The sequence below is a fragment of the Hylobates moloch genome, unplaced genomic scaffold, assembly GCF_009828535.3.
Source record: "Hylobates moloch isolate HMO894 unplaced genomic scaffold, HMol_V3 SCAFFOLD_2, whole genome shotgun sequence".
NCBI lineage: Eukaryota > Metazoa > Chordata > Mammalia > Primates > Hylobatidae > Hylobates > Hylobates moloch.
The window spans coordinates 168,681,076-168,695,358 of record NW_026652277.1 but is presented as its reverse complement, the minus strand read 5'-3'; the positions used below and the strand labels follow the sequence as shown (position 1 = coordinate 168,695,358).

The following is a 14,283-nucleotide window of genomic DNA, read 5'->3' as shown; positions in this document are numbered from 1 at the left end:
GGCCCCCTTAGAGAATCTGATGGAAGTTATGAATCCTCATTCCAGAAAAATGCACAGATGTAAATACACACAAAACATCAGGGATTCAAAAATCCATGACGTCTGCTTATAGTCAAAGGTTAGGAGACTTGAATCTCATTGGTACAAAGGGAAAAGAAAGACAAGGAGTAAAGAGAAAAGGAAAATATTCGGAAAATACACCAGCAACATGTATGTGTGTATTTCTCAAGACAAATGTTAATGTATTCATACCGACATTAGTGTTTGAATGTGTGTGCATATCAGCTGAGGATCTGGTTATTATTCAAATCAGATTCAGAGGGTGTGACATTCTGGATTTCTAACAAACTCTCAGAAAACATCCCTGCTGCTGACCCATGGACGACATTTTGAGCAGCAAGAATGTGTATTTCACTTGCAATATTGGGGGAGGAGGTTAGCTTTGAAATTAAAAACATCAGGCGATCACTTCTTGAGGAATGCTAAAATATCTAAATGACAGCAAATGTCTGATAGAGCTGCAGAGCCTTAAACATGGAATGTTTTTCCCAGTGAGACTTACTTGGAAGGAATGTATCCGTGAGCATGTGGGCTCTGAGAGTCCCAGGCCTGGCATTCCAGTCCAGACATGGTCTTGGAAATTTTGCCATCATAATTTTCTCCACTGCAATGCATACATTCCTCTGGACAGAGTGGGAAGGAAGGACAGAGAGGAAGAAGAAAACTGAAATGGATGAAGCAAAATAGAGAGTAAAAACCAGAATCCTACTCACTTAAGTGCGACTTGCCTCTCATTCCGATGTAATTCACAACAGGCACTTGGCAATAAAATTGGCAGTAAGGACTCAGGATTTTCTACCATCATCCAAATGTCATTTTCCTTTTAAACCGTAACATTCACATATTTTAGTCAATACCCCCTCAACTATTGTAGTCATGACCAAGTTCAGAATTTCTATGATGCCATGTCCTTAGACCAGGATGCACAGGCCAGTGGGGAGCCAGGGGTGCATATATTCTCAGGAGTCTACGTTCTCCATTAGGAGTTTTCAATATTCGGCATCTTCATTTCAATAATGATATTTAAAACTTTGTATGAAATTATTCTGATCATTCTGCTGACTGCTGAATGACCTGGCACCATCTCAGGGTTTTAGTCTGGAGGTTTTGTTTATGCTCATGGCGTCACGGAGAACAATATTCACCTGAAGTGACAGCGCTTCTCTTTTTATGTTGTTGACAAGCATGATTGGCTCTTTTTTGCAAAATTATTCACAAACTTAAACTTTGATTCAGAATTATTGAAGTAACATGGTGAGGCAGAGTAATATGTGACTTAAATTTTATGGAGTACTAAGGAAAACAGGGGCAGACTTAATACAAAAGTGATGCATTGGTGGTGCTTAAGGGCAAATACCTATAACATGGTGTACAAAAAAAGGATCCCCATGATTCAAATAGGTGGAAGTGATGGGAGAACTGAGTTGTCACACAGTACCATATCCACACTGTCACACAAATCTCACCTTTATTCATTCCCATTTGCACTAATAAATGTAGCCAGAAATGTGAAATGATGACAGTTTTTTCAGTAGGTTTTTTTTTTTATTTTTTAGCATTGACCTTTGAGGTGCACTATTAAATTGGTCACTCCATTAAAATAATGGATTGCTGATTTAAAAATTGGTTCCTTGCTTAGCTTCAGCAAAACAGCAAAGTCTACCACATTAAATGTTATTGTTTATTTGATTTTTATTGATTTTGTTGTTTTATTTTAACTACTTAATTGCAAATCTGTCTTGGGGTTAACACTGTGTAAGAGTTTTAAGCATAAGAAGTTTGTACTTAGAGTTTAGATGTAGTTTTATATTTGTACATGTTGATGTAACATTTTAATGAAAATAATTCAGATCTGCTGGGCATGGTGGCTCACACCTGTAATCCCAGCACTTTGGGAGGCTGAGGCAGGCGGATCACCTGAGGTTGAGAGTTCAAGAATAGCCTGACCAACATGGAGAAACCCTGTCTCTACTAAAAATATAAAATTAGCCAGGCATGGTGGCACATGCCTGTAATCCCAGCTACTTGGGAGGCTGAGGTAGGAGAATCGCTTGAACCCGAAGGCGGAGGTTGTGGTGAGCCGAGATTGCACCATTGCACTCTAGCCTGGGCAACGAGAGCAAAACTCTGTCTCAGAAAAAAAAGAAAATTTCAGGTTAATTCTGGGGTCTGAGCAAAGTTTTGCTCCTTTCCGAGAGGTGAATACGTTACTCGATGATTAATAATATCCCTGTGGGAAGGGGCTTTACAACAAATTATTTTACAGGTGAAGAGCAGAAATGAAAACATTTTCTAGAGCCACTCCTGACCTTCACACTCGGGAATGTCGCAGTAGTCATATCTCTGTTCTGGATCAGTAGTGTAGCACCAGGGCCCCTGCACATCGTTGTCTGGATTCCTGCAGTAGTTCTCCTCCAGTCCCTCTGAGGGGTGTGTAGCAGGTGAGAATCTGGGGAGGATGGAAAAGAAGCACTTAGACTATATTCTAAAAATCAGCTTGCTATTAGCGAGGCAGAAGGAGATGCTGTCGATTCCCATCTAAGATTGTCATCCAAATGCATTTCAGCTGGGTGCTGCAGCATTTGTGTGGTCAGATTTTCAATTTCTCTATTGATAGGCTGCTTCTGGCACAGTAGCTAATATTACCATTGCTACTGTGACAGCCAAGTCTTAGACAGAGAGCCAAAATATTTTTATTGCACAGTCAGGAGAAATATAAAGGCCTCAAAAGCCTGCCATGGTCTTAATTCATTCCAAACACCTGCTTTTGTCAGTTACCCTTTTCTCTGTAAAAATTTTCGTAGTTAATACGATTTTGTCCATGTGAACTATGTGCCAGGAATTCCACTAACATCTTTCTACACATTCTCTCTTTTAGTCCTAATAAATAAAACCATTTGAGAAAGGTGTTATTATCCCTATTTTACAGATGAGAAGACTGAGTGGCAACGTAAAACAAAACAAAACAAAACTTGCCTAAGTGTAAATAGCTGTGAAGAAGCAGATCAAGAATTCAAAGTTGATCTGTCTGATTCCAAAGTCCTAGTTTTCTCTGAAATGCAGCTTGAATTATTGGGGATGGAGGAGGGATTTAAGCTGATTTTCAGTTCTAGAGATGAGTTGCTGTATAGAGTCAACCATTTAGATGAAAATCACAAGACTTACAGTCTAGAAAGGCAGGTTTTATTTCTGGTTCTTCTGTGAACCTATTTGGGGTAACCCCCACCCCCTGAGACCTCAGTTCCTTCATAAAGATGAGCCTAGACTACCTCATAAAAATGGCCCAGAGTGTCTCCATGGCCCCCGATAGTCTCTGACTTCGCCATTCGGTTGAATCAGTTTTCATTAACTCACGGGGAATATTTGATCTGCTCATCTCATAGGGATATAGCAAAGGCAGTTTGTTGAGTGTTGGGGGAATGGATAAAGGTGAGTAACAGGCACTAAGTTCCTATTTGATAAGCGTCATTACTGAGAACTTAATGCCACCTAACACCAAACTGGGAAAAGTACAAAAAAATGCACTAAAATAAGTAATAGGCAAGTTGCGACATTTGAATTTCATGTATCTTCATTTTCATTTTTATATTTTATTTACTATTTTGCTCCACAATTTGAGTCGAACATGTGATGAGAGTTCTAACTTGATATGTTTACTTCAGTCCCAAACATAGTCATCTTTGGTCTTTTCTCAGATTTGGCCTAAAACTCATAGTTTCATTGATTTTTTTTTAACTAGGCATTCTTCTATGTTCTAGGTCTTCAAGAAACCTCCATACCCAAGAAAAAATAGAAAGCAACCACGTTCTACTATGGTGTCAAAAATAGTTGAACATCAACATCAAAAAGATTCTTTCTGTCTGCTTATTCACATATTCTGGTTTGAATTAAAAGTGATGAAATTATCCTAAATACAGTTGGCCCTCTGTATCCCTGGGTTCCATATCCACAAATTCAACCAACTGTGGATGGAAAAGACTTGAAAAAGATGAGAGAAAATAACAATATGACAATAAAACATAATACAAATAAAAACAATACAGTATAACAATGATTACATAGCATTTACATTATATTAGGGATTATACAAGAGAAGGTATGTAGGTTATATGCCAATATTGCACCATTTTATATAAGGGACTTGAGAAGCATGGATTTTGGTAGCCACAGGGGTCCTGGAACCAATCCCCCACAGACACAGAAGGACAACTTTACAGTAGATGAACACAAAGATGAAAGGGAAAGTCTTACCTAGGTCTGTGGGGAGAAGTAGAACTCCATTTTTGACAGGTGATGCCATTTTTTGTTTTGGACATCGTCCCTCTGTAGTTCTTTCCATTCCCAGTCTTGCACTCTGAAAGATACACTGAAGGGAAGTCCACACAGTGGTCAAAGTCTTTCACAAGACACCACATGAAGGGCTGCACAGCATAGTCACGTTGAGAAAAAGATCTCATGCACCAGACCCCGTGTTTCTGCTTTCAAAAAGATCATCTTTTGCATCTGCACAAAGGCTGCAGTAAACTGAGCCATTCCATACTTTGATTCATGTATTCAAATGCTACTCATGAGCTCTCTGTGTATCGAGCCCCACCAGGATGCTGGGGACACACGGGGCACAGTGCAACCAGAGGCTTGGCTGTCATAGAGCTCACATTCTAGTGGAATCAGGCAGGGGGTTTACAGGAAATATTCAAGGAAACAATATGAAATGAGATCACTTAATGATGACACATGTTACATACATGATGAGACAGAGTGAGAGAATGGGAAAAGGGCTTTTTAGATGGGGGAATGGCAGGCTTTTCAGAGGCTGAAAGAGATCCAATGCACTTCTGTTTCTTCAGGCTCCCCGCAATATGAAAAAGTGCCAAACAGGGCTGTAAAATTGTGGTCTACTGTAAATGGTTTGCAGTAAAAGTTCTCAACCAGCTTCCACTCAACCAACTCACCAGTTAGCTAATGGGCCCTCTCCTGCATTTAAAACAGTCCGGTGCCCATCTGGATCCACATGCAGCTGGCAGGTGTTTGCTAGTGTGCCCACCCGTGTCTGTTCCCCCCACATGAGTTATGTGCTTACAACGAGTCATTTCTTTGCATTTTCCAACTTTCTTACAGTTATATTTAATTAAAGATGATCTAAACTGAGAAATGAATGTGAAAAGAAAAGAAACAAAGCTCTTTTTTGTTTGGTTTTTAACTAAATTAAATGTTTTTAACAAGTTGAAACATGAATCATTTAAAAAATTGCTATCAAATCCACGGAGGGCAGTCCACTCATATAGTTGACTATAAAGCTTGAGGAGGAATTCATAAAAATCTAAAGGTTTTACACATTCAGATTGATTAATAAATGTCGAGATATGGTCCACTTCAAAAATAAGGAAAGTAATTATTGTAGATGTTGCACTAGAGCATAGTTTATGCAGGAAATGCACCAGAGACCTTCTACTGGTGACCCCATATTCGAAGAAAAAAAGCCTCTGCTCTACATCAAAAGGTGTCAAGTATACTTGTGTTTTCAATGAAAATATAAAATGTTTAAGGTATATTTGCACCATCATTTAAGGTTACCCACTTTAGCCGTTTTTTAATTCACTAATCAATCACATGGGGAAAGTACTCCTAACATACCTACAGCAAACTAATGCTTTTAACCCAATACTATGTATTATGATTGCAAGTACATCTTCATTGGGACATAGTATTACAGTAGACATAAGACACTCATCAAAAGTGTAAACTCAAGGCACTTTGTGAAAGGGAGGTCTAGGGGTCAAGGAAGATTTGCAAAGGAGGTGATGATTGAGCTGACACCTAGGAGATAAGAAGGAGCTGGCACAGCAGGACAAAGGTGAAGAGGGTCCCAGGCAGGAGGGCGTGTGCTTGGGGTGGTGAAGGAACAGAAGTAAGGCCAGTGTAGAAAAGTTTAGCAAGCCAAGCAAACAGCAGCTGGGGGTTACTTAAATAATGCCGGGCCCTAGCACATTTGGGAAGTCTTTGGGTCTTATTTTAAGGGCGCTAGGAAGGGCTTTAAACAAACAGGGAAGTTACATTTCTTAGAGATTACGTGTACAGCTACAAGTAGCCCCAACCAGTCGTGATAGGGTCTTGGACTCGGTGAAGGCAGTGTGGCTGGTGGCAAGTGGCAGAAGTAAATGTGATCTAACACTGACTGTTCCTGGCAAAACCCTGGCAGGTAAGTTAGCAGCAGGTCAATATCCCACAGCAAAGAAACGAGGACCAAAAAATGGCTGACTTTTGACTTTTCACTTCTTTTTTGTTTGTATGTACCCACCAGAGTTTATATAACCTTTTGCTCCCTTCTGTCACTTTGAAAACAAGCAAACTAAGCCTTCAAACTTCAGACTTCAAACTCAACCTACAGTCATTCTCATGTTCCTTCTGGTTAACAATTTACAAATGACATATTTAAATGTTAGCATTTTGTAGAGAGAATCAGGCTTTTTTTTTTTTTTTAAATCTAGTACAATTAAGTGATCCTATTTAGTTTACCATTTGCTTGCTACTTGTAAGAACTAATAACTTCACCAGATAAAGTTTAGATTTAATCTATACTTTAATCTCAAGAATTCGAGATAAATAGTGGTAAGGAAGAAAGTACAATGTGTACAAATGAAACCCAGGAAGATGAGTCAATGCGTAGAAATAATTCCAACCCAAATAAATACTATTTAAAATGCTACTTAGAGTTTTGCTGTGATACTAGACACAATATGGCACATCATCCTCAAGAATACAAGAAACCAGTCCTCTTTAACACCTGTGATGCAGAATATTTGGAGAGCTAAATTGTTATTATTAATGGTCTTAATACCTGGCCACCAACACAGTAGAGGAAAGTTTTTAAAGTGTCATACATCTCTTCAAATATTCATACGCTTAATGAAACATTTGCACATCTAAAAAGGCATGCAATTTCTATTGAAATCCTGTCTGTCTCTTATTCTGAGCAGTGGGACTACTGACCCACATTTTAAAATAAACTATAGAAAAGGAAGTGTAACTTTTAGACATTTTTAAAAGACAACATTTCAGAAATCTGAGAAAAATATAGACCATGTGCCCCAAAATGTGAAAAATTTAAGAGTAAAGATAAGATGTGTGTCCCAATCCGAATGTTTCTGAGGATTAAAACACCTCAGTATTTCTATTTTACAAGGCTTTGTCCAGATATTAGGGCCCAAGGACCATGGTCACCCTGCAGAATAAGAAGCCAAGATCAAAAGGAATGCTTAGACTTCCCATCTCCTTGTTAAATATAACATAATATTTAAAAAATCTTATTTTCAGGGTCATAGAGGTAGAAGTGATTTTGTAAATCTAATGCTTTCATTTTTTGAACAACAAAAAAATTAAATCTAAGAGGTGACCTAATATACTCAAGCTGACATGGTTAGTTAGTAATCAAATCCTGTCCTAACTCAGAATTCAATTTTACACCAGCATAGTCCCTTCCTCCTCTGGTCTCATAAATTAAAGATAGAATAGAGAAGGAGGAAGAGTGGGAGGATGGGGAGGACAGGAGGAGGAGGAGGAAGAAAACGTACTCACCTTTCTTTTCAAATAAAACTACATCTCTCATCCTAAAGATTATGGAGGACTTCCTGTTTTCAGCCATTACCACACATTGTTGCTCTTTACTGTGATATTGGAATGCCCTGCAGAACGAAGCAGGAAATCCAGTATTTTTCTTTACTTAAAGAAAACAAATGTTTATTAATAAGTGAGACATGCTAAAGATCATTGAATATCTTGAGGGACCAGAGAGCTCAGAATTGCTGCCTCTTTCAGTTATTTGGGCATGGCATCAATGAAGTACTGAACAAAATACACCAACGTGGCAGTAAGTCTTGTTCTGTCCTGCCATTACCTTTCCTCCCTCATAATTTTCTCTTTCTTTCTGTTTCAACTGCTTTACTTCTTCTTCACTCATCTTATTAATTTTTGTTTTGGGGTTGGAAAGAAGCAACTCTAGTTGCTTTGAACCCATTCCCCAAGATAGTCCGTCTCCATGACCTCCCAACTCTGATCAGTTCCCCTGAACCTCTGCTCCACATTCCACCCCGCCCTGGCCCCTGACCCCTCCCATCTCCATCCCGTGGTCCTGTTATGTGTGCTCAGTCTGGCGTCCATAGCTACCTTCCCAGGCCCATTACCTACACAAAGTCTCTGCTTTAGTCAACTTGATCTCTTAATGGTCCCCCTCAGAAGGTGCAGGGCCGCATCTTCCCCTGCCTTCCTGGTGCTTGTCAAGAGCTCTCTCAACTCCAAACCCAGCTCAGTTCCCACCTCCTCCCTGAGCCTTCTCTAGCTGCCTCAACCTTAGGCACTGTTCTTTCTTCTGGATCTGGGTAGAGCATACGTTGATTATGCCTGTACCTCACTTGGGCTGTCTTTTTTTTTTTTTTTTTTTAACATTATATCCAGTTTCTTTGACTACACCTTAAATACTAAAGGGCAGGTACTGGATCTTGTAGCTATAAGTCATTGCTCAGATCTATCTAGGACACTTTCATTCACATGATCCTCAACAAACATTTACTGATGATGATGTTAAAAACTGGAGCTCAGAACAATAACTGCTAATGTTTATGTCCGGTGTAAAAACAAATAACTTCCTTTTAGGGTATTTTTCTAACAAAGACTCCAATAAACCTTAACAAGAAGTTGTTAGTATGGCTTCACATACTATGAGCAAATATAGTTCCAAACTCTGGCTCCATAAATTTCTCTTTCCTCTTAAATCGTTAATAAATTTGTGAGTAAATTACTTGCCATCTGAGTTACAGATTTCTGGGTAGGTGCAATGACAATGAAAATACCTGCAGGTGAATTCTTTCTCCTCCTCACATTTTGCTGCACATTCTTCTATGCTTCCTGCCCCCAGCTGCTTCTTAGTGACGCTCAACAGTGAAGCCCCCTGGGTATTCACATAGTCATCCAGAGGCTCTCCTTGACCTAGAGGTGGGAGATCCAAGTGGAACAAATGGTCAGTAAATCAACGCCAATGTCTAATTGTCATGACTTCCTTTTAATCTATTTGGTTAGCATTAACCAAATAAAATTTGCTGTTTACTGGAAGTAGAATGGGTAGCTATGAATCAAAATGTTTAGTTAAGAACACACAGTTGGGCATGTGAACATAAATAAAGATGGCAACAAAAGACACTGGGGACTACCAGAGAAGGGAGAGAGGGAGGGAGGCAAGGGCTGAAAAACTACTTACTTAGTAGACATTTAGCTCACTACCTGGGTTATGGGATCATTTGTACCCCAAAGCTCAGTGTCACGTAACAAACCTGCACGTGTACCCCTGACTCTAAAAGTTGAAATTATAAAACAAAGAAAAACAGTTTAATTAACAGATTGCAAGATAGTAAAAGATTAACTGGATTGATAAACAGGTTAGAACTATGGAACCACTACTATGTTACCATATTAGTGGATATAAATCCTTAAATAAGAACAAATTTTATGTTTGCTATCGATTGTGCCATGTCATGAGAGAAGAGTAAGGCACCATCAGTGGCAGTTGTATTACCAAGATTGATGTTGATTTGTTCATCCCTGGGTAGAAATGGAACTTGGAGGCCATTGTTTGATTTCTTACAATACGCGCTTTGGTTCTGACACTGTCACTTTAACTGGTGGGAAGCATCCTTTGAATGGTCCCTCCTTGAGATACATAAATTTTGGTGCATGGGTGATGTTGGCAATAAACAAGAACTGAACTAAATTATGTTGCCACCTTGGACGAAAATTGGGCAAAACACTGGAGGGTAAGAAGCTCCCCAACAAACAAGGCCATTTTTGTACGGGGCTTACGACAGTCACGCAACACTACTAATTGGGGAGAAATCAGTTTTTCCAAGGTGTCGACAGGTATCTGGATTTTGGAGGAAATTGTGAAAAAGCAGAACCTGGGACAAATACTGGTCTTGGTCTTTCTTTGAAATCAAATCTGAGACAACGAATCTGTCCGAAAGCTGCTTTCTGCCTAGTCATGGCAGAGGGTGGCCAAGGGGGCCTCAGCTGTGCTCCCACCACAAGGCTACAGAGTGTCCCCCATCCTGAGGCTCTTCCGGACATCTGGCTGAGCTTTGGTAGCTCTATTCAAGCCTGGAGATGCCAACTCCATCCTTGGCACAGAATGCTAGTGATTTTCACAGGGGTGAGAGGTCAAAAGAAGCTAATAAAATGAAGATAGCCAAGCTCCATGGAGTTAGACAACAGGACAACCTTGACCACTTTGAGGGGCGTGGTGGGGGCCGAAGGCAGAGGGAGCGGGTTACAGAGTGACTAGGAGAGCAGTGGAGGCGGCAGCAGGAGACAAGCCTGGCTCTGAAGACAGCAAGCCCTCCAGGGAACATGCGGTCAGGGGAGGTTCTGAAAGGTGACACACTGCAGAGCGCATTGGTTTGTATGCTGTTGCCAGGTATCCAGTAGGAAGACAAATGAACAGATTCTCATTCTCAGAAGGGCCCGTCCTGACCTCCTGAGGGTACACAGAGCACAAGGGGCAGGACAGGGAGGAGGACGCACGCTCATCGATTCATGCAAAGTCCTCGGCCAAAGTTCCCCTGCTCCCCACCTCTGGGACTTTGTCCTTCCTCAATTTAAGACATCCCAGGCTGGAAAAATGGATTATTGGGCAGGAGTTGGCTGATGCATTCTAAACCGAATCCACTAAAAAGCACTTGAAAGATGTATCAAAAGATCACAAAGAAATAGATGCTTTCAGCCCATATCCATGTCTTTACCCTGTACTTTCTGCCAACTTGAAATCTCATTTCCAAGAAGAGTTGTGTTTTGGTTAATTCTATAGCTCACAGTGTGACTTCAAAACACACAATAAATCCAAAAAGTGTGTCCTACAGTGAGTTCAGTTAAACTTTCTAGCCGGGCGCGGTGACTCACGCTTGTAATCCCAGCACTTTGGGAGGCCGAGGCGGGTGGATCACGAGGTCAGGAGATCGAGACCACGGTGAAACCCCGTCTCTACTAAAAATACAAAAAATTAGCCAGGCGTGGTGGCGGGCACCTGTAGTCCCAGCTACTCAGAGAAGCTGAGGCAGGAGAATGGCGTGAACCCAGGAGGCAGAGCTTGCAATGAGCCGAGATCGCGCCACTGCACTCCAGCCTGGGCGACAGAGCGAGACTCCATCTCAAAAAAACAAAAAAAAACAAAAAAACAAACTTTCCGAAGAGTTTTTTGAAGTATAGCAGAGCAGGCTATATTTTTGATATTCAAAATAGATCTATTTTGATATTCAAAATAATAGATCTATTTTGATATTCAAAATAATAGATCTATTTTGATATTCAAAATAATAGATCTATTTTGATATTCAAAATAATAGATCTATTTTGATATTCAAAATATATTTTAAAAATATATTTTTGATATTCAAAAAAAGAAAACTTCCATTTATTTCCCCCTTCAATTAAGTTACTTCTGTGTCAGGTTATTATGCTTCATAGCGCATCACTGCTGAGATCCCCTCCCCAGCTCATGTCCCTAGGAAATATCCCAAAACAGAATCAAACTTTTTTCTTTTTAATTTGAAATAATTTTCCCCCATTTTTTTTTCTCTTATTCACCTCTAGGACTCATATGGCAATAGGATTTGATAGGCTCATTTGCTGGCAGGGAAACATCAAACAAATCTTTTAGTGGAAAAATACATTTATATTATAGGCAAAATGCAGATGTAGATTGCTACTGATGCAAATGTATTTTATTAATGGTGTGAGAATTTCTTCCTCACTGTGGTGTGCAAATGTGTATGCATATTTGCATGTGTAAAAGACTTAATAATTTGTGAAATGGAAGATGTTTCTCCACTTCCCACTAAGCATGGCTGTAAAAGAAACTTTTTCCTCTTCCTGGGTATTGCAGCACACTGGAAAGATGATACATCCACAGAAAGCCTTGCTTTCCAAAGGAGCTTATGAGAGAATGTGCTCCCCAGGTTGGTTAAAATATATGTTAATCCTGTGGCAGAGAAGTTTGATCTAGCCTTTGGATGTAGCCCGCTGAATAAGTTCATAGTGATCTATGTCCTAGTTTCCATGCATTGAAATATAATATTCATACCCCCAACATACACCAATTTCTTACAAAAATTTCTTTAATTTTCTCCTGCCCTGCATTTTCTTTGATAATTCCTTGAACGGCTTCCACTAAATTCAAATGCATTTGACTCTAAAGTACAACTTGTAAAATTTTATCTGGTAATTTACAGATTGAATTTCAAGTATACATTATTTACATGAAGAACTACTAGCAAATCGTATGATTCCGTTTGTATGAAATGTTCAAAATGGCAAAGATACAAATACAGAAAGTAGATTAGTGGTTGCCAGAAGCTGAAGATTGGGGGTAACAGCTAAAGAGAGTGGAGTGCCTTTTTGGGGGTATGAATAGTTTTAAAATTTATTCTGATGGTGGCTGCACAACTCTCAATATATTGAAATCCATTGGATTGTATGCCTTAAATGGGTGAATTCTGTATGTTAATTATATCTCAATAAAGCTTTTTTTCAAAAAAAAAAAAGAAAAAGAACTACTAGCACATGTTTAGAATATTCTTTCAAAGGCTTAAACAAAGCTGAAAAGTGAGAAGAGCCCTAGATTCCTTCTGGGAAACCTGGCTTAAATCCAGGTTTCTTTATTTCCCAGATTTGACAATTTGGTCACTGAGCAAATAACATGATTTTCCTAAGTCTAGATTTCTTTGTTTATAAAATGAGCATGAATATGCTACCCTACCTATACCACGAGCTAAAGAAGCTAGTATTTGTAAAGGACACACACTCACACTCGCATTCACACACAGGTATGTGTGTATGTGTAAAAATGTAGGGACCTAACCCAAGCACTAAGTGAGTATTTGTTGAATCACTGTCTGCACACAGCATCCGGCAAATGGATGCGTGTGATTTTTCCGGGGATAAGAGGCAAACGTATACTGATGGAAAGCCTTCCTCAGGCCATAACAAAGAGAGATCTGCTGAGTCCCTGACCCTGCCACCACCATGAACTGGTGAGAGAACAGAATATATTCAAAGAGATATTTCATTGTTTTAACTTGCAGGTGAGGGGAGCATGACACCGTAACAGAAATGATATAAATTAGTCAAACTGAGAACCAGGCCAAGAGGTCAGCCGTCCTTTGCGTAGTTAGCTACATTGGCTATTTTTCAATTAGACTGGCCATTATGTGGGTGCACTCATTTAGATTTGAAAAATCACCCATTATTTTCTCTGCCCATTCATTCCAGCACCCTGACAATCTTCACAGGAAAATTAAACTTATTTCTTGAAGAATTCCTCAATCTTATACAAGATTTTCAACTGGGAGTTTCATGAATCAAAAATTAAACGAATTGCACATAAAGCCATGGCATATGTATTTTTACTACATTGTGGGCGAAAAAATAATTATTATAATTAAAAAAAAACTATGTCTTACCTGATTTCAGAAACAAAAGAAGTAGAAGAACCACTTCCTTATGTTCCATTTTGGGACTGGCCAGCAGTGCCCAGAAAGTGTGTCCCAATCCCAGGATGTTGTTGACTTACATTAGAGTAAACGCATCCACAAACCAGATAGTCAAATTAGGTTAATGATTGTCTCAGAGACCCATGCCACTGGCTCAGCAGGGTTCAAACATTACCTTGAATAAAGGGTCCTTACAAAATGTTTGAGGGTGGAATCTGCAATAGATGCTGGGAAGTGGTGAAAGCAATCTCCCCTCTCGGCTGCTCCACGCTGCCTTCATGTCTCCTTACTCCTTCCCTCACCCTTGTACTTTATCTCTCGCAATTAGTCTTATTTCCTCCCCTCTTCTTTTATTCTCTTTCTTTTGGAGAAAATGAAATCATAAAAGTATCTCACATTTGCTGGTACCTTCCATGACGAGACCCTCTGCCAAGCGCTGCACGTCCATAGCCTCCCTCAAGCTTCCCAACAGGCAGTGCTGTTCTCATTCCTGCTGTGCGAGGGATGGGTCTGAGGCCTTCCCCAAGGTTGTGTGGCTACCCAAGGGTGCAGCTGATAGACAAAACCCTTTCAGGTCTTAGATGACAAACTTAAGTTAGGTGTAAACGTTAATATCTCCACATCCTACACCAAATGACATAGAAATTACAACATAAGTGAGAGCATTTTATTATCTTCAAAATTTCTTTATTCC

At 39.7% G+C, this 14,283-nt stretch overlaps 1 protein-coding gene across 1 annotated transcript in view; it reads right to left on the bottom strand.

Annotated features, from left to right (window-relative positions):
- Positions 1-14,081, bottom strand: part of PLG (plasminogen) — a 73,955-nt gene extending 59,874 nt beyond the window's left edge. The window contains exons 1-6 of the mRNA XM_058435732.1: positions 13,998-14,081; positions 8,907-9,042; positions 7,636-7,742; positions 4,312-4,426; positions 2,370-2,509; positions 563-683 (exon numbers count right to left, since the gene is read on the bottom strand). Coding sequence (XP_058291715.1) covers positions 563-683; positions 2,370-2,509; positions 4,312-4,426; positions 7,636-7,742; positions 8,907-9,042; positions 13,998-14,037 — 659 coding nt within the window. The 5' untranslated portion in view covers positions 14,038-14,081. The remainder of the gene's footprint in view (positions 1-562; positions 684-2,369; positions 2,510-4,311; positions 4,427-7,635; positions 7,743-8,906; positions 9,043-13,997) is intronic.
- Positions 14,082-14,283: the final 202 nt, after the last annotated feature.